This window comes from Fonsecaea nubica (assembly GCF_001646965.1).
Source record: "Fonsecaea nubica strain CBS 269.64 chromosome Unknown Scaff1, whole genome shotgun sequence".
Classification (NCBI taxonomy): Eukaryota; Fungi; Ascomycota; class Eurotiomycetes; order Chaetothyriales; family Herpotrichiellaceae; genus Fonsecaea; species Fonsecaea nubica.
In genome coordinates this window covers 1,035,740-1,061,535 of record NW_019173674.1, presented here as the reverse complement: position 1 = coordinate 1,061,535, position 25,796 = coordinate 1,035,740, and the positions used below count along the sequence as shown (strand labels likewise).

At 52.7% G+C, this 25,796-nt stretch overlaps 12 protein-coding genes across 12 annotated transcripts; 7 read left to right on the top strand and 5 right to left on the bottom strand.

The window, feature by feature from the left end:
• Nucleotides 1-328: 328 nt before the first annotated feature.
• AYO20_00382 (hypothetical protein) lies at nt 329-1,447 on the top strand (the record flags this gene model as incomplete). The annotated part of the gene is made up of 3 exons (XM_022638693.1): nt 329-381; nt 454-602; nt 669-1,447. 3 exons carry the CDS (start codon nt 329-331, stop codon nt 1,445-1,447), a joined length of 981 nt encoding a protein of 326 aa, XP_022505658.1.
• An 847-nt stretch (nt 1,448-2,294) lies between these two features.
• On the bottom strand, nt 2,295-3,271 carry AYO20_00381 (hypothetical protein; the record flags this gene model as incomplete). The annotated part of the gene is made up of 2 exons (XM_022638692.1): nt 2,295-3,133; nt 3,187-3,271. The coding sequence occupies 2 exons, from the start codon at nt 3,269-3,271 to the stop codon at nt 2,295-2,297; spliced, it is 924 nt and encodes a 307-aa protein (XP_022505657.1).
• Nucleotides 3,272-4,107: 836 nt separating this feature from the next.
• Nucleotides 4,108-5,122, top strand: AYO20_00380 (hypothetical protein; the record flags this gene model as incomplete). The annotated part of the gene is made up of 4 exons (XM_022638691.1): nt 4,108-4,147; nt 4,197-4,267; nt 4,325-4,347; nt 4,408-5,122. 4 exons carry the CDS (start codon nt 4,108-4,110, stop codon nt 5,120-5,122), a joined length of 849 nt encoding a protein of 282 aa, XP_022505656.1.
• A 1,481-nt stretch (nt 5,123-6,603) lies between these two features.
• Nucleotides 6,604-7,380, top strand: AYO20_00379 (hypothetical protein; the record flags this gene model as incomplete). Its single annotated transcript, XM_022638690.1, has 2 exons — nt 6,604-6,879; nt 7,063-7,380. The coding sequence occupies 2 exons, from the start codon at nt 6,604-6,606 to the stop codon at nt 7,378-7,380; spliced, it is 594 nt and encodes a 197-aa protein (XP_022505655.1).
• An 878-nt stretch (nt 7,381-8,258) lies between these two features.
• AYO20_00378 (hypothetical protein) lies at nt 8,259-10,400 on the bottom strand (the record flags this gene model as incomplete). Its single annotated transcript, XM_022638689.1, has 4 exons — nt 8,259-9,673; nt 9,724-10,072; nt 10,132-10,254; nt 10,308-10,400. The coding sequence occupies 4 exons, from the start codon at nt 10,398-10,400 to the stop codon at nt 8,259-8,261; spliced, it is 1,980 nt and encodes a 659-aa protein (XP_022505654.1).
• Nucleotides 10,401-12,460: 2,060 nt separating this feature from the next.
• On the top strand, nt 12,461-13,361 carry AYO20_00377 (hypothetical protein; the record flags this gene model as incomplete). The annotated part of the gene is made up of 2 exons (XM_022638688.1): nt 12,461-13,226; nt 13,309-13,361. The coding sequence occupies 2 exons, from the start codon at nt 12,461-12,463 to the stop codon at nt 13,359-13,361; spliced, it is 819 nt and encodes a 272-aa protein (XP_022505653.1).
• A 235-nt stretch (nt 13,362-13,596) lies between these two features.
• On the bottom strand, nt 13,597-15,361 carry AYO20_00376 (hypothetical protein; the record flags this gene model as incomplete). The annotated part of the gene is made up of 2 exons (XM_022638687.1): nt 13,597-14,653; nt 15,231-15,361. The coding sequence occupies 2 exons, from the start codon at nt 15,359-15,361 to the stop codon at nt 13,597-13,599; spliced, it is 1,188 nt and encodes a 395-aa protein (XP_022505652.1).
• A 445-nt stretch (nt 15,362-15,806) lies between these two features.
• On the top strand, nt 15,807-17,003 carry AYO20_00375 (hypothetical protein; the record flags this gene model as incomplete). Its single annotated transcript, XM_022638686.1, has 1 exon — nt 15,807-17,003. The coding sequence occupies one exon, from the start codon at nt 15,807-15,809 to the stop codon at nt 17,001-17,003; it is 1,197 nt and encodes a 398-aa protein (XP_022505651.1).
• A 604-nt stretch (nt 17,004-17,607) lies between these two features.
• On the bottom strand, nt 17,608-18,655 carry AYO20_00374 (hypothetical protein; the record flags this gene model as incomplete). Its single annotated transcript, XM_022638685.1, has 2 exons — nt 17,608-18,281; nt 18,364-18,655. 2 exons carry the CDS (start codon nt 18,653-18,655, stop codon nt 17,608-17,610), a joined length of 966 nt encoding a protein of 321 aa, XP_022505650.1.
• Nucleotides 18,656-19,712: 1,057 nt separating this feature from the next.
• On the top strand, nt 19,713-21,497 carry AYO20_00373 (hypothetical protein; the record flags this gene model as incomplete). Its single annotated transcript, XM_022638684.1, has 1 exon — nt 19,713-21,497. The coding sequence occupies one exon, from the start codon at nt 19,713-19,715 to the stop codon at nt 21,495-21,497; it is 1,785 nt and encodes a 594-aa protein (XP_022505649.1).
• Nucleotides 21,498-22,081: 584 nt separating this feature from the next.
• Nucleotides 22,082-23,276, top strand: AYO20_00372 (hypothetical protein; the record flags this gene model as incomplete). Its single annotated transcript, XM_022638683.1, has 5 exons — nt 22,082-22,174; nt 22,225-22,283; nt 22,335-23,099; nt 23,153-23,168; nt 23,253-23,276. 5 exons carry the CDS (start codon nt 22,082-22,084, stop codon nt 23,274-23,276), a joined length of 957 nt encoding a protein of 318 aa, XP_022505648.1.
• A 497-nt stretch (nt 23,277-23,773) lies between these two features.
• Nucleotides 23,774-25,291, bottom strand: AYO20_00371 (hypothetical protein; the record flags this gene model as incomplete). Its single annotated transcript, XM_022638682.1, has 1 exon — nt 23,774-25,291. One exon carries the CDS (start codon nt 25,289-25,291, stop codon nt 23,774-23,776), a length of 1,518 nt encoding a protein of 505 aa, XP_022505647.1.
• Between the last annotated feature and the right edge of the window lie 505 nt (nt 25,292-25,796).

The window sequence follows — 25,796 nt, the reverse complement described above, 5'->3', positions numbered from 1 at the left end:
ACAGCCAGAGGTGTGGGACTGTTAAACAATGTAAGAGATACATGTCGGTTGCTGGTCAGCTCGGATGCGACATTCAGTGCTTCATGACCGAATATCATGCGCCGAGTGGCCTGATAGGGAGCAATCAGCCATGAAGAGATACGAGTAGGATATCAGGACCCACAGCAAGCCTCAGAAGCTGATGTGGTGCTCAGCAGCACACACTCTGGGCTTTCGATTATAATGTGTGATGGCTCGTAGAGACGGTGTTTAGCCACATCCAGCCAAGGACGATCGATATAATGCCAAAGAAGCGTTCCTCATCTTGTCCTGTAAGGGAATCCAATCCATGGCACCTCAACCTCCCAAGAATTGCGCCACTTTCGACTTCGAAGAAGACGAGTAAGTTTCAAAGAATGAGACAAAGGAGAGCAAGCAATGGCGAACTGGCCAGACTGACTTGTTCAAAAGCAGGGTCGTGACGAATCCACAAAGAACAGAGAGTCCTGTCAATAACCTGCTCACGCACTTGGAGAGTGTCGACAAGATTCTTGTGTATGCGGTTGGCGCTTTCGACCGGTATTATATCTGTTGGCAGGACAGACAGGGAGGATATAGACAAGGTGAGTCGAGCAGCCATTCTGTTCGTTAGTTGAAGCCACTGTTGACTCGACCTTTCTCCTTTGAAGAGAGACAAGGGCTACCACGCGCGCTCGACGAATGGCTGTTCCCTCCCGACGGGTCAAGCAGAGATCTCGAGAGCCTCCAAGTCTCCCTTGGCCACAACGATGAATTCTTCGCTTTCGACCGGTACGAGCGGATATCGCATATCAACACCAACCTGCGAGAACACGTGGGCAGCAACCACCGGAGATCCCTCACACAAGTTGCGGTACACACGGGCCAAACAATGACAATCCGACGAAAGGCACATACTTTCTCGCATTCGGATGATGTCCAAGAGCAAGATCAACAGCGTCCGTCAATACAACGGCGGCAGGTGCTCAAGCAGAGAGTCAGACCACGGAGCATTGCAATAGCCGGAGTGATATCACTGAGAGCGTCGCATGAGAGGAATGAAAGTCAGGAGGGCCGATCTTTGAAAGCGTGGCCCGGCATCACAGGTGGGAATCAGCGCCAAACTGCGACAAATCCCTCGTATTCAGACGCCGCAGTCCAGACGGATCCAGTGCAGGACACGCATCAAGATGATCAGGAGGCTTCATGCCACGATTTCACAACGAAACTGAGGAGGTCTCATGTGTCTTCCATCTCGTCGCTGTCTTCCTTGCTTTCGGACAGTTCTTCAGCAACGGTAGATTCGGCCACTTCCCTCTCGAGTACCCATTCCATATGCCCGAGGAACCCAGTCAGTATGGGGGTTATGAATCGATACTTCAGAGAAAGTCAGTACCGGCTTGGAGATGCTCTCATCAGAGTGCCCTCTGTCGGAATCGGCGCTCGCTAAGTGAGTGTTAAAAGGAAGGGCAGCACCACTGTTGATCATCAAGCATCGAAGAGAAATATTCTCGTCCTCAGCCTCGAAGTACCATGGTCCATTCATACAGGACTCTTTCCCTCAAAGACTTGGGGTGATGCAGCCCGGTCACCAGTCAAGAATACCGTATGATGCTCTCTTCGAAGAATGCAGCAGGCCAGCTCTGCTTGCGACACTTGTGTTAGCTTCTCAATGGTTCTGGGAGCGAAGATTGGGACAATGAGAGAAATCTCTATGGCTTGGTCAGGTCCTTTGGATCTCTGGAGCTCCCTTGACGAGCAATTGATCCTTGAGATCTAACCTCCCATACCAGAGAGCCCTCTCATCTTGGACTTCTTGCACATTCCTCCACCAGGATACAGAGAATGTGGCCTCATTCCCCGTTCGGACCGGTATTTTCGCGAGGTCGACACCTGGGTAGGAATAATTGAGGAATCGGGGGTCTCAGTCGACTGGCGGACCATGTGGTTTCTTGCGAAAGCATGAAATGGGATCTGGGACGAGACGATGAATGGATGGCCAACAGGACGGACAGATCGCGCCAGGATGAATTTGAGGCAGTGTTCCCCGACAATATGGCACCACCCTCAAAGTCTCCTATTTCTTTCAAGCTGGATATCCCTTGGGAAAGGACTGCTTTGTCTACATGTCTCTCTCAAAAGCTCTGAAACCCCGAATGCTACCAGGGCAATGGATAGATCCTTATGTATGTCGGTCAGCACCAGGACATGTAGAAACAACACCGAAAGAAACCACCCAGCTCAGACGCCTTCGCTATGAAGAATCAAGAGCCGCATCAAAGCAAACGCAAGCGGACCTACTTCACAATTAAACTGGCACTGGGCACGAGCTTCAGGTCCTTCAGGCTCTCTCCAAAGTACTCCCGGTCGAAAACCTTTCTTGGGAAGTTCTGCGTAAAACTTTCGACATCCCGACCAATTTCTTCGGCCACAGCGGTCGCCACCTCGAACAAGGTTGTTCCGACGGGGAAAGTTTTCATAATATTTCCCGACGATGTCTGTAGCCTTAACCGTGTCTCTGTATACTCCGACGCTGGTTTGGAAGCTGCTGGAGCCGCTGGTGGAGGAGGTGCTGCAGCTGCAACTGGAGGTGCTGTGCCACTTCGCTCAGCCTTTTCCCGCTCTGCTCGCAGTCGTCGTTCTTCTTTGTCGGCCGCGATCTTGGCTTGAATCCGCTTCTTCGCTTCAATGTCCTCTTGCCTCTCTCGTCTCTTCTTCTCGGCCTCCTTGATCTGCTCCTTGACCTTGAGTTGCTCTTTGAGATCTTCGGTTTCCTTGGTCTTCTTGCGGTTGATTTGTTCATTGCGCTTCTTGTCGACCTTGTCTTGTTCGGACTGGACTGCTCGCTTAGCGGCCAGTTTCTCCCTCAACTCTGCTAGCTTGGCCTGTTTCTCTTCCTCAGTCAAGGGGGCAATCTCTTCGGTCGACTCTGCGAAATCGGTATGGCCAGACTTTGATGCATGGAATTCTGCCTGAGCGGTCCCTTTAAACTTTTTCCCGCATTCGTTACACACAAGGCTCCGTGCCTCCTCGGCTGCCTCTGCAGCTTTTGCCTCTGCGGCTGCGACCTTCTCGGCCTTGAGATCTTCCAGAGACTTTGAGGAGTTTGCATCGAGCCAGTCGATTGCGTCTGCCACTATTGCATCGTTTCAGCACAGAGTGAAGGAAGAGAAGATTTGGGATACTTACAACTACCTGTGCTCTTCAATGCCATTTCACCGCGTTCCTTGTCAAAGCCCATCATGACCAGTTGATCCAGATCAGACGTCGCCATCGTTTCTTTCAGCGTAGTCTGGGAGGTTCCTGTAATGAATGATTTGACCGGGGTCAGGCTGGTGTGAACGAGGATGGAGGGGGGCGTAGTCTAATCTGGAAGTGGAGGATCCTTGAACAGATGAGGAGGCGGTAGAAATAGCGGTTTAAGTGTGAGGGTGACGGTGAAGGTGAAGACAGGGTAGTGAGAGAATGGGAACACTGTTAGCGATTGTCTAACTGGTACACAGGCAGCAAACACTCAAAATGCTCGATAGCAACGACGAGGGTGCGGGGAGTTGGCGTGATTTTACGGAGGAATAAGTTAAAGTGGTTGATGCGGGACACTTTTCGGGCTGGGCGCGGGTGGATTGGCAGGCTGGCGGGCTCGCGAGTCGCGAGCCGCGAGCCTAGGTCTTATACCCTATGAAGGCATCTTGGGTGCTTGGGTACGGTAGGGAGGCCTTGAACAGTTAGCGGGCTTTTGCCATCAGCGTCATCACACACTCTAAGTGCGTCCTTGGAGGCGCCATTCCCCCCCCCATAATATCTGCAGCTCCTTAGTGACCCAGTCGCCAGATCCCCTGAGTCGGATTTGTCGCCTTAATCACCAGTAATCGACTTCCAGCCACTTCAAATCCCGAGTAACTGCGCATCACTCTGGTCGTCATAGGCCTTCTCCTTCCTTGACTTCGCTAAACTACTAAGTCTGCTGAACAATCCACTCAACATCTCTATCAATTTGACACGGTCTCAGCAATCCTTTACTTTAGCATCCTTCCATCGTCGTCTCTAAGAGCCTCCAATTGCTGTTCTCCTCGCCGTTGGACTGCGCATTGTTCCTGTCGACAATCTACCATGTCTGTAGATCTCCTGCCAGCCGAACTGGGCTTTCGACGTCAGTCCTCGTACTTCTCTAACTCGACACATACTCACGCTTTGAGCAGGCCCTTTCAATCGCGAAGTTAGCGAGATCCTCAAACTTACAAACCCCAATAGCCAACCCGTGGCCTTCAAGGTACGAGATTTCTCAATCGGTCAACTGATTATCCGCATGCTAACAGATGGCAAATAGGTCAAGACTACAGCCCCTAAGCAGTGAGTTTTGCGCCTGAGAAAGAGAAAGGAATAAAAGACACTCGTCTAACATCGGATCAGATACTGTGTGCGACCGAACTCGGGCATCATCGCGCCCAATGAATCCGTCGACGTTCAAGGTGTGACCTGGTACTCTGGCGTATACTCCCCGGCGCTGACCATGATAGTTCTCCTACAAGCAATGAAAGAAGAACCTCCACTCGACGCCAAATGCCGGGATAAGTTCCTCGTCCAGTCCGTCCTCACTTCGGCCGATCAAGATCCCAATGTCACAACCCTTTGGCAGACGGTCGAGAAGACAGCCAAAGGATCCATCCAGGAGAGGAAGATCCGTGTCAACTTCCTGCCTGCTACCGCAGCTACCCCCAACGGTGTATCCTCTCATGAAGAGCAACCGCCAGCCTACTCTTCCCCGACCCCGCAATTCGGCTCACCCGCTCAGCAAACCTCAACCAACGCGTCAGCCGCCGAGTCCGTCAAGTCATCTGTGACAAATGTTGCGGAAGCGACTGGCCTCACCGCTGCCGCTTCAACCGTTGCCAGCGCTGTTCCCACATCAAACGAGGAGCTGAAGGACCAGTTAGCAGCCGCAAAGGCTCAGATTCAAAGCCTGACAAGCCAACTGAAAGACCCCCAAGTCCGGCAGCGAAAGGCACAGGAGGCGAATGAGAAAGTCCAGGCAGTGGTACAGCAAAGCCACGAATCAGGGGTTCCGTTGCAACTCGTGGCTGCTCTATGTCTAATCAGCTTCCTCATCGCTTACCTCTTCTTCTAGAGGGATTCAATCTACCTTGGATATTGGGATTGTTTGAAACAGTCAAGATATACCCTTTTGTGGCAGCGGATCGCGCCACGCCGAGACGAAATGAGACGAGGAGCAGGTACCAGTGGACTGTGTGGAGTTGCGCGCAATATCTGGGTTGTGCAGGATGTGGAAGTTTTTGGTGGTTTGCTTCCCGCAAGTTTTGAACTGGTCGGCAAGTGAGGTCGAGGATTGAAACCCCGAGAAAATGTGTCTCATGGAGACGATTAATGGAGCCAGGAGCATACAGTGCGGAGGTGGGTATGGATTTTCCAATGTAAGCCTAGAACAAACATGGGCAGATCAACATTTCAGGTTCGAAGAGCAAAACAAAAACGAGTACAGTTCTGCCAGTGTCTGTCTTTCCTTCTGCCGAACTTGCAACTAGGCGTTTATTTCTATTCCAACATGTCTTTGGTTGGTGAAGCGGCAAGCCTTGACCGCAGACGCCCTTGGTTGACCTCGACATTTAATAAGCGGAAGGATGAAATGGGGCTGTTTACAGTTCGAACTTTCCACCCCTATCTCTGAGGAAAAGAAGACTATTTGACTCGTAACTATGCACCTTTCTATTTCAAATGACCCCGTCTTAAAGGCGATTTTGGGAGATTTCAACCCATCCACTATACTAGAATACTAGAAAGGTGTAATCGGAAACAAATTATACCTATGCTTTTACCAAGAATTGTGATGTGACATGTCTAAGCCTCTAGGCCGCTGAGTCCGCCTAATTCCTTCATCTGTTCTCGACAGTGGTAAAAATCTGCCATAGAGGACCGATTGGCATATACCAGCATATCCAGCTTCGCTAACAATCACTTATCTACACAGTCAAAGACAGCGTATCCGTCAAGTCGCAAATAAGTCAGTGCCGGCATGCTGAACGTCAACCTCCTCAAGCACCAGCCGTTGTTCCCCTACGGATTTGACCCACTCTAAGATATGGGCGTTGAATATGGAGGCAAACGAGGCTGGGATATCTGTTCGTTCGCATCACTGACGTGACTGGACCATGGATCCTTGCAGATGGCACCTTGATTGGAGGTGCTGGGTAAGGTATCATCTCCTAGCCCAAGCGGGTGGTCTTCATCCAGACTGACAGGGCAAAATGGGAGTTTATATCCCTTGGATGTGGGATAACAATAGCTTGTAGTGAATGGTACTTATGCACAAGTACATACCTATGGTCCTTAGGAAATCGAAAAGAGTGAAATGCCAAGTCTGACTGAAAGTTGAAACCCCGTTCCCCAGCCTTGCTGGTAAAACTCCGGTTGCGGGCGACTACAGAAGAGAACAACACAAGCCTGGAGTTTTACCTCTCTACCTCTACCTCCGCATCGACCTCGAACCGCCCTCGCACAAACAACTTCCCTTTTACCCCTTTGCGAGACCTCATTCTCCCACCTGCGTCAGTCACCGCAATCTCTCTCTCTCTCTGGAGATAGACCGCAACCATGTCGACCGAAATGGACGTCGACACCGCCCCTCCAACCGATCCCAAAAACGGGACCTCGTCCCCTACTGACACCAAAAAGTCGTCTGCCAATGCAGGCGCCGAGGCCCGCACGGCTCAAAACGCCGTCGCCGTCCGCAGTATCGAGGGTTGGATCGTGATCGCGACCAACATCCACGAGGAAGCCACTGAGGAGGACATCCACGACCTCTTTGCCGAGTACGGGGACATCAAGAACTTACATTTGAATTTGGATCGGAGGACAGGGTACGTCAAGGTACGTGAAAAAGAAACACTCTCTCTTGGATTTAGAACACCCTCCCCGCGGCTGGACCCAGACAGAAGGAAGGACTAAAGGGAGGGAGGAAGGAGGGAACAAGAGAGGAATGAACGTCCCAGGCCCTAAGATGCGGAAATGTCAGAGAACAATGCGACTAACTCGAGCTTGGTGATTTGGTAGGGCTATGTCCTGATTGAATACCCTACCCAAGTCGAAGCGCAGGCCGCCATCAAGGCTCTAGACGGCGCAAAACTGCTCGACCAGACCATCTCTGTCGACTACGCCTTCGTCCGCCCGCCACCAAAGGATAAAGGAAGCCGTGCCAGCGGTGTCGCAACAAAGGGCCGTGGCGCCGGGGGCAGAGGCGGGAGGAGTCGAAGCCGCAGCAAGTCACGGAGCAGGAGCAAGAGCAAGAGCAGAAGCCGGAGTCGGAGCCGCGACCGCGACAGAGACAGGCGGCGAGACCCCCGTGACGAGGACAAAATGGACAGAGATTGAAAAAAAAAAAGTCGCAAAGACGCCGAGGATCTGGACACTATGACGAGCTCCTTCCCTCTGTGGCATTGCAACTACACACACACCGTCTCCGCATAAAGAACCGTACAACTACTGCCCGAGAGCAGTCAATTTCCCAGGACACAGCCTCTGGTCTTTAAGTGGTGTTGCCCGACCACGCAGCCTCGGGTCACCATCTCAGACGATCTGTGCATGAGAGGAATCTGGCTCGCCATGTTATTATACCCGAGCAAAGCCCTCCCAAGTACAGCCTGGCTACCTGGTCACTGCCGATACATGATCGGCATCATCACATGTCCCTTTATAAGGTTGGTCCACCTACCCTCCACTCTCTACACTAATTTTCCTGACTTGCCCGCTGGTTCTGGCGCTCAGTCGACGGGTTCGTCGCAAATACACTCGCTGACTCGCTCTTCTAGTCTAGCTCTGAAGGTGTGGAATTCGCATCGAATAAACGACTCGTTGTGAGGGGCTCGTCCGGCAGACACTCCGTGGCCAATTGATTCAGTCTAGTCTGTGTTGAGACCAAGGACAGGTCCTGCTACATACACGGTAGCCCGCTGGTGCCGTTCTACCACAATATTGTGGTTGACGACGCGACACAAACGGCAGCCTCCCCAGAGCCTTTAGCGGTCTTTTTATGCCACCACGCGCTTCTCTTGCATCCTCGAGAACTCATTAAAGCTCAAACAAGGTGTGATTAGTGCAAGAGTACAGCCACGCCCAATGAAATCGAGAAGAAAAAAAAAACACCCGCCTTCCCAATCACAAATTTCCCTTTTCTCCCTGTTCCCGAAATCGTAATTCTGGCAGTCTTTTCCAAGCTCACCTTGCCTTGCCTGAAGCGGTCTGGACCCCTCTCACAGGAGCGATTCTCTTTCTTTCTGAGTCTTCTTTTCTGGCGGTTCAATCGTCTCGACAATTTCCAGGTCGACAATCGAATGTAATCCCTTCTTTTGGAAGGGACACGACACCCTGGCACATGTGGAATACTTTGTAATGTTGGGACAATGATGAGCGCAATAGCAATCATGTCGTCGGCATTCGGCGCCCTGGCCGCACGGCTTGCTGCGAGCTATATTTCGCAATGCAAGATAAATGCCATCCGAAATCTCCTCGTGGTCAAACGGGCACTGTGGGTCGTTGCAATTGTTTCGCATGTGATGCTCATTGCATAATTGTCGATTGCTGACACGCAATTCGAAAGCTTCGTGGTCAGCCGATGCCTCGCGCGGAAGCTTCAAGTCGATACGCTGCCCTAACTTGTTTAGAGCGATGGGAGAGCAAATAGGGCGTGCTAGAGGGTTTGGGTCAAGTTTTGTCAAAGCCTGACGGGCGAATGCTGGCGATAAGTCGTTTGATTTGGTTGCAGCCGACAAAAGGGTTGCACTTGCAGGTGCGGGCGATGGAGACGACACTTGGGTTGGTGCTTTGGACTGCTCACTTTGAACCATGTCATCCCACGACCCTTCAAAATGGCGAGGAGGCTGTCTTGGCGGTTGAGCACTGTAAGGACGTTCTTTATTTCGGTGGTTTTGTTTTTGTCTTCGAGAGTGGTTGTTGTTTGATCTCCTCCACAATACGGGCTCGTCCTCCACAACCTGCCCGACCTTCGTCTTTTCCTCTCCCCACGGAGCTGCGATGGCAGGGGGTGCGTAACTGTTAGTTTGTGCATTCTCCCAGCTCTGTTCCGCAGCTTTCGATTGCCGAGAAGAATGTGAAGATGTGTCGAGCTTGACAACGCCAACCGAGCTCGAGCCATCCAAATTGTCCATATCGCCATTTACCTCGGCAGGTATTTTGGCAGGCATCTGTGAAATTGTGGCGGGTAGCATCTGCATATTCTCGATGGCCCGAGTGGTAGGATTTTCGGTGTTGGAAGCGAAGGTCGCGGGGCGGGAGGGCGGAGGGAGTTGGACCAAAGGCTTCGGATTGCTAAGGGAGTCTGTCGAAAATCGCGTACTAGGGTCCTCATATCGCCGAGCCAGGAACGAGCCATTCGCAGTTCCGTTGGCAGTTCCGTTGACCGGAAAGTTGGTCGCGGAGAGGGAAGTGGCCTGTTGCGGCACAGCTTCAATGACGGAGAAGTCGACCGTATGGAACGGAAGGTTGTAGCCATTGGCTGCTCCCCCGCCCAACCGCACAAGCGACGTCTTTGACTTGGTGTAATCATCGTCGGCGTAAGTCTCGAGGATCTTGAAGTATTCCGATTGGCGATTCAACCCCAGGAAAAGATGTCTGCAATGGCAGTTTTCGAGATACAGTTCGTAGAAGTCTAGGTCTCGTTCAGTTAGCGGCCCCCAACCAGGATCTCTCTGGACTCACGCCTGATCTTTGCGTCGACAGCATGGTGACCAGAACCGCAGTCAGAGATTGTAACACCCGGCTCCAGTTTGCTTGCATTTTGAATAAAAGTCCAGAGCTGATCCGGGTCGGGAAGTGAGCCCGCGGTGGAGAGGTCGTCGGCCAGCTTGCCCACGTCAATGAAAATGTGCACTATTACCGAGAGGAGGTCTGGCAGGTCATTCTTGTGCTGCTCGCGGGCAAATGCTTTGGCTTCGGCCACGAGAGTATCGATTGCTGACTTTGCCCCTTGTATTCCTGCTCTTACAAGGTTTGGACTGAAAAAGTGGTGATTCCCGTCGAAGAGGACCATGACATGTTGTACACTTGACTGCTCATGACGGATCAGTAAAAGACGCCATGGGGGGTAGGACAACAGGGAGGGCCAACCAATCGAGATTCGGCTTCTGTCGCGCGCTTGTGCCAGTGTCTTCGAGATTCGGTTTGATCCTGAAGATCGTACCTGAGATTCTCGCATTCTGCTTCTTTGGCGCTAAGGAGTTGGACCAGTTTCTGAGGAAGTCAGCAACCACAATCCGGAGGGGAGGGGAGGAATTCATCAGCACTTCAAAGACTGCTTCGATCTCGGTGGACTTTGCCCGATAATCCTTCTCCAACGACTTCAATGCAGCTGGAGGCTGCACAGGGCCGTCTGTCATGGCTAACGCAGGGCCAAGCGGACAGAAAAGGAGGCAACAATTGGGATGGGGATGGTTGGACAGCGGACGAGACACTGGAAAATGAGAGATATTCCTCTGCTCCGAGTATCACGAGAGAATACGAAGGACAGGGACGCCAAAGATAGTGGCACAATTTAAAATTGAATTGTGTGACAGGCGACGGCAAAAGGACAAACACCCCCGCCAGGCATTGTTACTCTTGTCGTTCTCCGCAGGCTTCTCGCTATTAGATAGGGGACAAGGGAAAGAGACAAACGACGGGCAGGCGCAGAGTGAAAAGGTAGTGGCATCAAAGGTTAAATGCAGCCGATTGTGTTGGGACTCTGACAAACATTCGGCTTCCCACAGATCAGGTACCTACATGTCCTTTTCTGGGGGGGGCGGCTCTCAGGCGGCTCGCTTAGGCGCAGATCTGGCGGGGTTAGGGGGCGAAAAAGAAGGCTTTGCTTCCCACTAAACCAGCAAGCAAGGTTTGAACGATAGATGCATAGAAACCAACAGTGATTTATTCATTATATGCATCGCGGATAAAAAAATACCTATCAAACGACAAACGACATTTGTGGTCTTACAAGAGTTCAGGAGAAATGTTTACCTTCTCCCTAGGTAAGGCACATGTAGGGGTCCGGCCCGTCAGAGTATAAGGCATACAAGCAATTGGGTGTCCAGAAAAAAAAGAGGGAGTCCCTGCATTCATAAACCCCCGTGGAAAGGCTCAAGGGAGCAAACAATGCAGGGTCTGAGGAGCATCCTTAGTTACCTAGGTACGGAGGGGAGGCCCCCACTGCATATCCATTTAGCACCTAGGTAGCACGTACGACTAGTTATTGGCACTGAGAGCCGAACAATCAAGAGCTTACACGGACCACTAGGCGTCGCACCCAGGAGGAGACGTGCAGCAGAGTGGGGTATTCGGATAGGAAGCCGGTGCCAAACCAATCAAACTTTGTTGCCAAGCTCTCTTGACCTGATATGGACACGGCTAGTACACATGCTCGCACATCACGGGATCCACCTTCCGCTGCAACCGCCAAACTAGAACTTGACCTTCAAAAACTTCCGTCTTCACTCTTAGCCATGCGAGGGCGACGCCACCATGCAAGCACCACTATCTGATCCTTCAGTAGAGCACGTGTCCTTCGCTGTCGATCTCGGTCGCTCATACCCGCAGCGTCAATGTCCTTGCCCACGGAGAACGACACCTGAGTCCAATAGAGACATCGTTGTTGAGAGCCATGGGCTGCTAAAGTATTGCAGTACCCGGTACATGGTCCACAAGTCGAGGAGACTGAGATCATAACAGTGAGTGCCTCATCGTCGTTTCGCACTTTGTCACGTGGTTAGTCAAGTCAGTCGGTGAACCCGTCTTGACTTTGAGAGGAGCGAGCCAGGTCTGGGAATGAGTGATCTGTGGAAGTTAGCTGACCCTTCTTATTTGGCTGCAGTTTCTGCGCCTGATGGAACTGCTCGTCTTGTACGTTGGCCCAGCATCTTTTCTGTCCACAGTGCTCCTGAGGTGCCTTTACACGACAGCAATTTGAACTCGTCCCATGTGGTTTGTTCCATCAGCCTTGCACCATATTGCCCTACAGTCTCTGGTGATCATTCAACCCCCTCTCGTCCACTCTATTCCCAATTGCTATGAGGACCTGCATCCACACCCGCACACCTCAGGGAGATTGGGAGCTCTGTCAAAACTATCAATTTGGTTCGGGGCTTTCACCGACTCGTCCATATTCCACCTCTCTGGCCTCCATGGACAACCTCGTGGCGTCTTCTTCGACCTTGTTTGAGATTATGGACAGAGTCTGTTCAAGGCCAAGCGCAGATGCCATCTCTACAGACGAGAGCATTGTGCCACCTCTTCCCAATTCTCCTTTCTAGCACCTCTCCACCACCTTGAGTTTGCATTGTTATAAATCCCACCCAAATGTGGCAACTGCTCTTGATCCTCTCAATGTCTTCGAAAACCACACCTCATTCTTTGCCTCACTTATTGAAAAGACGTTCCCTTCAGTCACTCCTTTTGGCCCTGCCCAATGCGCTTTCTCAACACGGTGGGCGCTTTAGTGCCGGGAGTTGTTCTTGCTGGACCGCTGGCGACGATTACTCCCTGTGCCAATGCACCAAGCTTATCGGCAATTCCCATCATTGTTACGGCACAGCATCAAACCGTATCAACCTGCTTCGGAATATCGACATGCTTCCAGGGAACTTGTACTACGAGATATTCCCTCGACACCTTTGCGTACGTTAGCACCGTTATCCCTGCCGCATGGAATGGTACTTCGATCCACGCAACTACGGTCACTTCTACTACTCAAACGGTCACAGTGTCTCGGTTCCGCACGACAATCACTAAGTTGGCCACCGCTACCTCAGCTGTCATCAAGAATGGGACCACTTCCTACGCTCCTCCCAAACCTGTTTACCTCACGGTCGCAAAAGATTTTATGGTTGCCTACAACAAGATGGGCCCTTTGGCGATACCAGGCTATGGCGGGAGCGGTCTTTGTAAGGAATGCAATGTGCATCAGGATGGAAGTCGGTCTCAGGTCGTCAACGTTATTGAGTGCAGGTCGGGTCTTGTTGGAGCCAAGTGCATGGGATACGCAGAGACATGGATCTCCATGCCCGCTTCTGCCTCCTCTTCAACGACACTAACGCCTCTTTCAACCCGATTCGTGGCTCCTTCGGTCGGCACCTTTACTTTCACCTTCACCCTGACAGCTCCTAGTCATATCGTCACTGCCGGAGTCAAAACCATTACTGTCGCCCCGAGTCCGTACTTCCATCATATCGTTCGTGAGTGCCACAGGCCCCGCGAGATTATTGATTTCACCATTGTCGTCACTAAAACAATCTCCTGGACCTTACCCTGTCTTAGACAACCACCGCGGACATCATTCACTGTTCCGATTCCCACTGGCAGCCATGTAATCCCTGGTTTTCGCGATCCAGGTAACCGCCCAAGCTCGCCTGTCGATGACCTAGGTGGCGATGCTTACGATTGGACGAGCTGGGGGAGCGATGATGTGGTCAACCCTAGCCTCCCTCTTCCTCAGGACTGGCGTGATTGGACTCCCAGTCAATCTCAATCTGCACCTAGCACTGAATCTACTGGCGGGTCTCCGAGCTCTAGCCTCAACCCGACCAGCGGCTCTACAAGCATCTCCTACACGACGAGCTCCATTACAGGCGTCACCTCTGGGACCATTGCAACCAGCAGTGTCTTGACCCCATCAGTGAGCCCTACTGCCAACACTACCAGCCCTTCAGCTAGCCTCAGCCTTCCACAGTCTTCAATAACCATTACAGCGCCAGTCAGTGGTTCTTCGGCTGCCACTATCCGTGAAGTCACGAGCAGTTCGTCCAGTGGCGCAGGGTCATCGACTACAAGCAGCGTGTGGGTTACGACAGTCAATACAGCAAGCTTTTCGGGTGGGCCTCTTCCTGACTCGAGTTCAACTTTAACCCTGAACTCTACGAGTAGCTCTTCCACTAGTCCTATTTCCATCTCAACATCAATTCCCAGCTCAGTTACGGCTTCGGGCTTGACATCTCTCCTCTCCTCTAGCACAAGCTCTGTTAGCAGCGAGAGCTTTTCCGGTGCTCCGATCTCTAGATCCACTTCCAGCGTTACTTCTACGACAACCAGTACTTTACTCATCGCATCCACTACCTCCAGCTTCAGCACCGGTCCGATCTCAAGGTCAACCACAGATTCATTCCCTTCGAACCCCACAAGCTCCACCACCATTGTTGCTACACCCATTTTGGCTACGACCAGCTCCTCGAGCACGGCTTTCTTACCCGGAGCAGGCTCATCCAGCACCTCATTCCAAGCGGCAAGTTCAGGAAGTGGCTCCTCGGGGTTTAGCTCTAGAGCTGTACCCGATTCTACGGCCATCTCATTACGTACAAGTTCGATCGCCAGTCCGAGCCCACCTAGCACCAACCCAGGACTGCCAACTCCAACGAGCACCTCTTCTAGCACCAGCATCGTGCCAGATACTAGCTCATCAGCTTCCCTATCGTCTTTAACAAGTTCAGGGACCACGACCACATCAACTAGCAGTACCTTTAACGCCAGTGTGGGCCCGATTGGCGGTTCAACTTCAACCCCCAGTAGCACCAGCCCTGGCCCTTTCAGCACCGTGTTGACGTCTTCGACGTCTACTTCAGCCTCCGTTGTCGATGCGTCAATTGGATCCGCCTCCACATCCTTCTCGCTAACTACAACTCTCACTACTCAATCTACGATCACATCTGCAAGCTCTTTTTCAACGATCTCGGCTACTTCTCCCACATTCATTGGTAGTAGCACCTCGTCACTATCCAGCACGTCAAGCACACAGATTGTCCCTGCCCCCCCTGATACGAGTCCCTTCTTCATCACCACAAACATACCCCTGAGGACTCGCAAGAGAACCGTTCAATATTTGGGGGTTTCAGGTGGCATTGGAACTCTCTTCAGCGAATCATCGGCAGCCTCTAGATTCTTTTTGGATACCGCAGGCTACTTGCGGACTGATTCATTCTATGTAGATTCCAATCTCGACCAGCCTTACCTTACTTTCTCTCTCATTACAACCATCAATGGGCGCCTGTCGAAGTGGTTTATTGATTCCACTGGTCTCCTGCTACTACAAGCCGAGGGATCGGGCTTCTGCGTCAATGAATTTGGTATTGCATTCATTCTATTCGGAAGTGCAACACCATTCATTTGCCTCCCCGTGGTTCTGCAGACCACCGCCGTTATAGCCAGTAAGTGAAACAGGGTTGATATACTTCCCTTGAGATTCTTACGTGTCTTCTTCAGGTTCGGCAAGCAGCAGCATAGGCTCAGTATCCTCCACCACTTCACGAATTGTATCACTGCCAACCACTGCCATCAGTCGATCAAGCAGTAGCAGTATCAATGCATCAACTTTCTCCATTGCGGAAACATGGACGTTATCGACCTCTTCGCTACAATCTAGGTCCTCATCGTCCGGCATCAGGCTTGGGGGTCTATCAAAGCCCTCCAGGGCTCAGTCACTGTTACACTCATCAACGACTATCACTTTGTCAAGGACATCAGAGGGAGGCAGTGGGCTAGCCACAACCTCTGGAATTCCTGCCTCGTCGGAAATAGCTTCAAGTTCAGAATCTCAGACGTCGCTAGGCTTCGTCTCTGCGCCATCTTCCTCCGATGAGCTCTCGTTCTTGGAAGGCAGAGTCACCTCTTCCTCGACCAAGTCGGAAATATTGCATCCCACCCGTTTGGCTATTGAGGCATCCTCCACAACGACAGCGAGCCTGGTGTTAGCTACAACGTCAAACATATCTTCTCAGTCAGGCGGGACCTCTTTGGGAGAACCCAGAGTCCTACCTTCATCGACAATGGCGCAACCTGCATCAGATAGTAGCACAACCACTTCCGGTGCAGTGACCCTGGACGGAACCAAGAGCAGTGCCATTTCCAGTACTAGCACGAGAAGTGTCAATATCCCATCTAATGCGTCTTTAACATCTATGAACTCGACAACTTCAACTACTGTCTCTGCTACTAATACCTGGTTCCAGTACTCGATAAGCACACCCGGCTCCGAAACCACACCTGCTTCTGGAACATCAATGTCTCCTGCCTCTAGTACCAACTCAGATCCTGACTTTGTTTCCACCACGTTATTCCCTATTCTCATGACATCTAGTTCTCCTACCTATTCGGAACCAGCCACTTTCTTTACAAGTCTCCTATCAACGACGACGTTGTACTCTGAGTCATCCACACTCGACGGTAGGACTACGTCCTCATCGACTATATCCTCCCTCAGAGCCACCGCTACTTCGATATCAAGTAGCACACCCTTTCGAGGAACGCTGGCAGATACGATAGGCGAGTCGACGACCACCGGAGAGACGCTCACACCAAGCCTGAGCAGCACTACTACCATGGCAATTGTCGCAGATGACACCAGTTCAACGTTTGTCGGCGCATCCACCGAGACATCCCCTACAGTGTCCAGTACTGGTAGCAGTGCGTTGGCCTCCTCTGCTATCGCACCCGTTCTGGCGAGCTCTTCTGAGACTTCCGAAAAGGACTTCAGCACAAAAGGTCTCTTGACAAGTTCTGAGGTATCTTCTGCCCGGATCTCAAGTACTGCGACTGTCGCGACGTCTGCAACCGTGACGAGCATAGGCATTACAACGAGCGAGTCGATACCACCGTCTGCTGCCCAGACCACTAATAGCGCAAATCCATCTTTTGAGCTGCCTTTTGCCACAGCTAGCACGGTTAGTCCACTACTCGCGCTGGTGCAACTCTCATCGACAGACTTTGGGGGTGCAAACATAGGCCCTTATGAGATCGCCACCTCTCCAGGACCACCGGCCACTGCTGACCCCACGATGCTCTTGACCACCACATTTGCGCCTGAGATGATAATGGCTACCACCGCGAACCCTGCTATCCTTGATATGACGTTGTCAGTTGAATCTTTACCAATTGAAACCACAACTGAGCTGATGGCTTTGGAGAAGGTGCGACGGGGTGTACAATACAACGGGCGATATCGCCACGTTGGCGGACCACACTAAGTCTCTGCAGCGGATTGTATTATTTTTAACTCTCGTGATCGGCTGTCACTGGATTCCGTGACAGTTTGTGAGAGAGGTGTTGACTTTTGTACAAGCCTCTTCCATGGGCAATGTTAGCCTCTTTGATTCCTCTAGGAGAGCTAGGGATTTCGTATGGTGAGGATCTGTGGGAATCGGTAACGCCGGGCAAGGTGATCCAGTGGTCTCAGACATGGTTGACCGGTTGTGATCTCTATAGGACGACATTCGGCCCATCTCATTAGTTTATACAAGGTCTCCCGCTCCCAAACAATGGGCTTGTAGCTTTTGGAATCATAGAGCCATGCAGAAATCAACAGCTGGAATATTATGCCTTCGAGGTCTCTGAGTATATCGATGGAATCTGGCATGTTGATGCGGGTCACATTCCAGGCCAGTGAGTTCTGAGAATCGCTGTAAAAGAACCTCTGCAGCTTTGTCATGGGCATCGGCGTTCGGATTCTCTTTGCCTTCTCGTGGAGGAGATGGCGATGTGTTCGACACAATCGCACAAGGCCACGCCCTTGGTGAATCCAGCGGTGTGTATGATGCTCGACGCCCACGATAGCTCAATTGCAGCAAATGTTCATGATAGCACATAGCAAAGAGCCAGGAGAGAGACGGTGCCCAGCATCCGTGCGACAGAGGACAATGGGCGAGAAGAAGTGGCAGACGACACTGTGGAGGTCGGAGCGAGAAGCGTGGCCTGGGACGCAGGACGTGTTGCTTGAGTGCGGCTGTATGGCACGACATTCGGGGTGAAGGTTGGTGTTGTGCTGGTGGACGCCCCTGCAACAGAGAAATATGTGCTGGTGACTGATGGCCAGTATCCATAATCCCCGTACTGTAGGCCATACGCCTCGGTATCGCAGAAATAGCTGACGCCATACTCGAAGGGGAGGTAGGTGGACGTTGTCCCCACGGAGCTGGGGGTGACGCCGCCGCTGTAGAGAGACGCGCAATAGGGGAAGTAGGGATTATTGCACACCAACGCGGTCGAGGTGCAGCCATCCGAGCAGCTGGCGGTGGCATTGTAGTCATAGCATGTCTTGAATCCCGCCGTGCAGTTGTTGCCTAATGTCGACGACATAGTGATCAAGAGTGTCGATATGAGGGTCGTGGTCAATGTATTCCTCCCTGTGCTTGCATCGGTGTAGTAGCCGGTCGACATCCAGAAAGTCTCGCTGGTGGTTGAGCAGCATTGCAAGAACAGATCATCCGTTATGCAATACTGTCCCACGTCGCAGTACAGGGCCCAATCTGTGTTCATCAGCAACTAACTGGCTCAGATGGGAACTCATGTCCGGAGAAAGGAAGCAGAAGTCAAGGGGAAGTCTCTTACGGACGTCACTGGCCACGAAGCCACACAGGGAGCCCAAAGAAGTGAGCCAGGTAAAAGGTCCTGGATAGACGGTTTGGAGTGTAAAGGTCGTTTCCTGCTTCTGCCGCCGTTGCAGCTCCTTTGGGTCTGCAGTGATGCCATCTGGTAACAGGGTCGACAGGGTGGCAGTAGCTTCAGGCGGCGCAGTCAGTGCAGCAGCTGGTAGTAGGTGTTGCTGTGGGTTGTCGAGATGTGATAAGTGCACAGCTCCGACTGTGGTCAAGCTGACAACAAGCAACGGGATTGCATGCATGGTGAATAGAGAGGATCGCCGTCTGGGAACAGTGACGACTCCGCGCCGACATTTCACATGGTGGGTAGATGAGTTTACAGCAGAGCCTCAAGGTGAGGTGGACTCAACATATACCTATCGAGTACTGAGTACCTCGTACAGATACTCAATTTCACCCATCAACCTGCACCGTCGAGAGGGGTTGAAATGCCCACTGGCCAATATTAGGCGTCCTTGTGACAATAGTTAGTGCATGCTGCAGTCGTGGGGGCGAGTTCTACGGTATTATTCCAAGTTTTGCCACGTCCTCTCACCATCCTTTCTCCATGGGACTTGTGTCTGTTCCCCGCTTAGCGATGATCACGTCCTTCATTTCACCCTTACACCCACAGCTCAAGTTGCATTGACCAGGGTTCTACAGGAACTATGCTAGAAGCCAGCCACTCCATTTTGCATCTGGGGCCCAGTGACAACACCACCAGCATCACCAGCCTTCTTCTTCACATCGAAACCAGCAGCTTCTGCCTGCCAAATGCCTAGGATGTGCCACAAGATGCATCTCTCCTTCTAACCGACTTCTAAAACCAGCGACGGTCACACCACGCCACTAGGGGGAATACAAATAAAGAGGGGGTTTTAGGGACTTCTGTCTCAACCTGTACAAGGGTCAACGGAGACTGGCCACAATGGCCTAATGACTAACCCTGCATGAGACCATTCGGCGCTGTTCGAGAGGCTCTCGAGGTCCATTAGTCCCGCTCTTCGTCATAGCTCGAGGCCAGCAAACAAACAGAGATGCATGGGGAGGCTGCATCCACCCCGATTGAGCGGGAGCGGCTTCGCCTGGTGAGAGCCTGATCGAGACGAAGTGCGGTTCATCTCTTTCTTTTCAGCCTGCTGTCCTTTGTGTTCGGTGGCTGATCACTACAGCTGGACTACTATCTGCAAGTTGGAGGTAGAGTGAAATGCAGCCCACGGTTGAACATTGGTGACGAGGCCGCTGCTCGTATCCGCCAGTGTATTCCTGATTGACAAGGCTACCGTGGGAAACATCCGACGTCGGGTCAACTTCAGCATCATGCTTTTCAAGAACGGCGGCGGCGGCGGCAGCAGCACCACTTATGCTGCCATTGGTCCCTCTCGGTACCACTGGGAGCCTGGATTACTGCACCTCCCTTTCAAAGGTCTTGGTGCACTACTTCTTGCAGCGGCGGGAGTCGTGGTCTCGGTCGCCATCTTGCTAGCTTCGAACGGCGACGATGTGAGGCGATGGAGATTCCAGCCGACGGTTTACCTCTCCATTGCTTCCACCATCACTAACGTCACTGTTGCTTTTGCTTTTCTGGAAGGTGTCACTATTGCTTGGTGGCACAAAGTATTGAGTAATGGAACAACGGTGGCGGACCTGCACCGTATTTGGGCTTATGGCAACAGCTTTCTATCGGCCGTCTGGAGCGGTCGCCATTTCAACCTGATTGCCCTAGCGAGTATCCTCGTGGCCCTTACTCCCATCAACGGTCCTCTGCTCCAACGAGCGTCGACAATCACAAATGCAACCGTGACGGCACAAGAAGCCCTGGATCTCCAGGTCAATCATCTCGTACCTCGAGGATTCACGGCCATTGTGTCCGGTCGAGGGGACGAAGTGAATATGCTGAGCACCAACTTTTCTACCATAGCACGAGGATACTACACTCGAGTACCTATTCATCTTGAATCCGACTGCACGGCCAAATGTCGAACAAGTGTGTTGGGGGCGGGCTTCCACACGAACTGCTCGTCTTATCAAGTGCCATTCAACGTTACCCCAGCCATAAATTCTACCGACTTCCCGAGCCCTGTGGTATTTGGTGCAAACATCGCCTTCGACGTCTCCCAGGATCCGACCACGGCCACTTTGAACGTGCAGTACAAACCTGATGCCGGTTGCGCTGGGCAACTATCGGTGACGAACTGCACTCTCCGGGCAGGGACGGTTCTTTATCCCGTCATCGTCGATGGCACTGCATCTACCATCACATTCGATACTGGCAGTACCATTTGGGACGATGTCGCTGTTGGGAACCCTGATTCTCTTCCTGACGAAAGTCATTTACTGGGGACGACCACTTACGGGGGGATCTTCCTTGCACTGGCTAATCAGTACAACACCAACCTTCAATTTAGCTTTGGCGGCGCCATTGGCTACCAATTCGCTGGCGCCCAAAGCGAAGCCTCGATTGCATATGCTCGAGGGATTGAACAACAGCCTTCTTGTGATGTCTATTTTACCAACCCACTCGCCGACTTCCTCGAGGGAATACGAGAGCTCATTTTCCGCACTGCGGTCGCCACGGCAAACAGCTCGAATACCCAGCACGTCAATGCGCAGGCTTTTGGGAGCCATACCGTCTATCACACGGACTATCTCTTCTTAGCCTTGGCCACCCTCTCGTCTCTACTGGGTATCGGGTCTGTTCTTTACACCTTCCATGGCTCCTGGAGCATCGGTCGTCGCGTGTCTATGAGCCCGATCGAAACGGCCAAGGCGTTCAATGCGCCTCTGCTGCGGAGCGCAGACTCTAATGCCTCGGCAGATGTACTGCTCAGACAGGTCGGTAGCACGCCGGTGAGGTATGGCCTTGTCAGTGAGGTACGGCATAGCGGAGATTCGACCATTTCCAATGATGAGAGTGTCTATCGTGATAGCCCCATGGCCAGCGGCGTTCTGGATACCGCCTACTCACCACATCCTTCGCGAAGATTTTCTGCCGTTCAAAACTTCTCTGGAAGCGACGTTGAGTTGCTGAGTCCTCACGGAGGTGCTGCACCGACAAGTGCTCGACTGGAGATCGCAGATCCCAAGAGGGTTACACCGTTGTGAAGGTTTCCAGTCGTGGAGGGTAAACAATCCGACAGAGCCATCCAGATTGGAATGGTACAGATGGCAGACTTGGTCGGGAAATACTGAAAAAAGTTCAGTCTGCAACAATGTCACTCATCCACCCGCTTCGCCACAGCCTCGCCTCGTTCGTGGAGAAGTGCGGTACAGCCTTTCGACTGATGTACCTCGCACCCGGTAGATATATATCTGGTCGCTGGTTCGCAGGCAAAAAGGGGCTCGGGAAAGCCAAACCCGAAAGGATTCACACGTGACAGCGTGATTGGTTGCCGTGGTCAAAGCCTCGTCGGCCGATCGGCTGCGCTTAGCGCCTCGGCGCGTCTTAGTGCGGCATTTTTCTGGGTTGCCGGCAAAGGTCCGATTCATTTTCGCTGCAGCTTCAATTCAATTCATCCATCTCCGTCCCTTTTTTATTTTCCCAAGTACCAGGAAAAAAACCACAGTGACAACTCCATCATTCTCTTGAATTGTTGCTTCGGTCTAGGTCCGCCTGTCTCTAGATCTGCTTCCCCGTCTCTGTTAGATTGCTTCAAGTTGACCTGTCTCTCATCTCCACTCCATCCACAATGGCGACTGCGACTCCTCAGGTCGGTGCTGCTATCCCAGCTACCACCCCCGCGCCCAAACAACTTTCCGGCCTCGATCTCTACAGCAGATTCGTGAGTTTGCATCCGTAAATGAAATTTGTCTCGCCGCTGACCTCTTCCAGGCCTTCGCTGGTGCAGTCTGCTGCTCTGTCACCCACGGTGCCCTCACCCCCGTCGATGTGTAAGCTCACTTCCAGCCCGCGCAGTTGATAAGCGCTGACATGGCCTTCAGCGTCAAGACGAGAATCCAGCTGGACCCTGCGACATACAACAATGGCATGATCGGTGGTTTCCGAAAAGTCATTCAGAACGAGGGTGCTGGTGCTCTCTTGACTGGTTTCGGCCCTACCGCGGCAGGTTACTTCTTGCAGGGAGCCTTCAAATTCGGAGGTTACGAGTTCTTCAAGCAGCAATCCATTAACCTCCTCGGATATGAGACCGCCTCGAACAACCGCACTGCTGTCTACCTCGCCTCCTCTGCCGCCGCCGAGTTCTTCGCCGATATTGCTCTCTGCCCTCTTGAGGCAACCCGTATCCGATTGGTCTCGGAACCCACCTTCGCTTCTGGCCTGGTTGGCGGTTTTGGCAAGATCTTCAGGAACGAGGGCATTGGCGCTTTCTACAGCGGTTTCGGTCCCATCTTGTTCAAGCAGGTCCCTTACACAATGGCCAAATTCGTCGTCTACGAGAAGGTCGCTGAGGCGGTTTGGCGCTCGTTGGACAAGGAGACCGCTTCCGATGGCACCAAGACTGTCGTCAACCTTGGCTCTGGTCTGATTGCTGGTTTCGCGGCCGCCATTGTTTCCCAACCTGCCGACACCATGCTCTCCAAGATCAACAAGACCAAGGGCCTGCCGGGTGAGAGCACCACCAGCCGACTTTTCAAGATTGCAAAGGAGCTTGGTTTCCGTGGTAGCTATGCTGGTATTGGTGCTCGTCTGTTCATGGTTGGGACCTTGACTGCCGGTCAATTCGCCATCTACGGTGATATCAAGAGGTATGTCCCAAAGTCTTCCCGTGCCGCTGGCGGATGCTAACATTTTTCCACAGAATCCTTGGCGCGACTGTAAGTTTTCCTCGGCCTCGAGAATCCGATCTCTTTCTACAGAAATTGTCTATTGAATGGAGACAAGCTAACATATGTTTGTAGGGCGGTGTTGAGATCTCCAAATAGACGCAACAAAAGATGACGGATTTGCATGATTTCAGCTCAGGTTATATGGGTTCGGAGCATTTTCATATCTTTTTTTGCGCGGGCGGATCCTCAGCATGCACGACACAGCACATCACCATCGGCGACGCTGCGAGAAGCGTTTTTAGACCATCAGAGCATTTCCGGATTAGATGGCCTTGGTAGGGGTTTAGACGACCTTTCTCGAGGGCTGCGCCAAAAGATTCTTGCATGTGATAGACATTTGTGTGGTTTGCTTGGGCTGCTCGAGGAACAGAGAATCTTCCTAAGGTGGTGTGTTTCTCTCAAGACCTCCAAAAGCAAAAGACTTTAGAATAGACGGTGGATTATGTACCAACAATTCATTTAATGGCACACACGACAAACGTCTTGATAGGGGATCCTCTGACGTCTGATTGTCTGTCGGTCTCGCCACAATATGTATTGACTGCGCTTGGATTGTATTGTACTGTAGTGTAGTGTGTTGGGTATCCTCATTGTTATTGACCGGCTCCTTCGTCGACCATCTTCTTCCTCCGCCGGAACGCAAACAACGCATCATCTTTACCGGCGAAGCTCGGCAGGGCCACCTGCGCGACCTTTTCCCACCCGGGCCTCTCCCTGGCCATGTACTCGTCGACCATGACGTCCTTGAAGCCCGTGTACCCGTTCCCGTTCTGCGTGCCGGCCACGCAGACGACGTCGCCCGTGTACGCGTCGAGGACTCTGCGGGTGAATTCGCCGGTGCCACTGCCACCGCCACCGCTCCCGACAATGGGGTAGACGAGCAGCAGAAGCGACGAGGGACACCCGCCGCGCTTGCGCAGGTACTGCACCCCGTCGGCGACGTGGGTGTCGGGGATCCACACGGCGCGCCACCGCGACTGGCCGCTGTCGACGGCGACGACGTCCAGGTCTAGGCCCAGCCGACGCAGCATCAGAGTCCAGTACCCGTTGCCGCTGCCCATGTCGAGCACAGCGGGGGTGCGACGACCGCGGTTTTTGGAGTTGGCGGAGTCGGTTGGACCTGCACCTGTAGAGGTAGAGTGAGAGATAGAAGAAGCAAGTTTCGCAATCACCTGCAGAGCCTCCCACGACGGACACACGCAACCAAAGTGGTGCATGTACACGGGCAGGATGTGGTGCGACGTCTTGACCAGCGCCGTGTTGGCGTTGGGGCCCGCGTACTCGAGCGCCATGCACGAGTAGGCCCAGAAGTCCAGCGCCGGGTTCTCGTGCCGCGTTGTCGTCTTGGAGGACTTGCTGGATGGTGGTGGCTGGTTCGATCCATCCTGCTGAGCTGCCGCCACCACTGGGGAAGGCTTGAACTTAGGCACGCTGATCGAGGCGTCCAGGTGGCGTTTGCTCAGGAGATATTCCGCCACCGTCGCGCGGAGTGATCCCTTTTTCGCGTTGGCTGCCAGGGACTTGAGACTGTTGGCGGCAGATCGGGTCGGGTCGAATAACGAGATATACGCCTGGATGTCTGCTGGGGGCGGGTATCCCGAGATTCTCAGCGACGGTTGTCCGGGGATCGTCCTGGGCTCGGAGGGGTCATTATCGTCTTTGCTGTCGCTGTTCTTGTCGCCGTCGTTGTTCTTGTCATCATCATTCTCACCATCATCCCCACGCTCATGCTCATTCTCGCCGACACCGTCACTACCACCAGTTGCTGGCGCAGACGGAGGTGCAGGTGGAGGCGACACACGCTCGACATACCACCCATGCAAGCCGTTGACCCGTCCAGCGCGAATCGCGGCCTCTGCCTGCGCGAGATTCACCGACGCGGTGGCATGGTACGTGAAGTTGTCGCCGGCGGGCAACTCAAAGGCCGAGGCGATGGCGGCGCGGAACTCGTTTGCCTGGAGGTGCGCGTGGATCTTGTCCCAGATCTCGGGAGCTGGAGCGGGAGCCACTGTTGAAGTTGTCTCATCATTCCCCTCAACCACGCTCGAGAACAAGTGCGAGGGAGACCACGTCTTGGACCCGTCTGTCACTGCTTGTGGTGAGGGTGGCATTTTCTCCCTCTTTTTTTTTTGGTCAGAAGACAGACAACACACTCCGTAGCCCGGAGGATGATTGGATCTCCGATCGGGAAAGACGCACTTCCCAACCCAGTCCAGACAACTTAGCCCTGTTGACAGAAACTTTCGCGCAGTTGGACTTTGCGGGGGAAAGTAACCTCAAGGTAATGTCCCTTAAAAGTCAGGACCTGCAGCAAGCTAGAGTCAGGGAATTCGTTCTCGCTCCTGTTAGAAAAGACTTTTGAATGCAACGGGGGACTTTTTTGTAGTCGGGGTTTATTGATTTCAAATGACGACATTGCATTCAATAGTTGGGGTAATAACCAAAAAGCAAGGCTGCGAGGGGCCGAGTCCGCAAGGCTGCATCACGAAAGGGGAGTCAGTGAGCGAGTCAGCCAGTGAGCCAGCAACAAAGCGAGCAAGCGAGATGGAGAGGAGGAGAGGGAGAGAGGGATGTACTTCATGCCACAAAGGCCACGAATGTCCAGGAGGTCACATG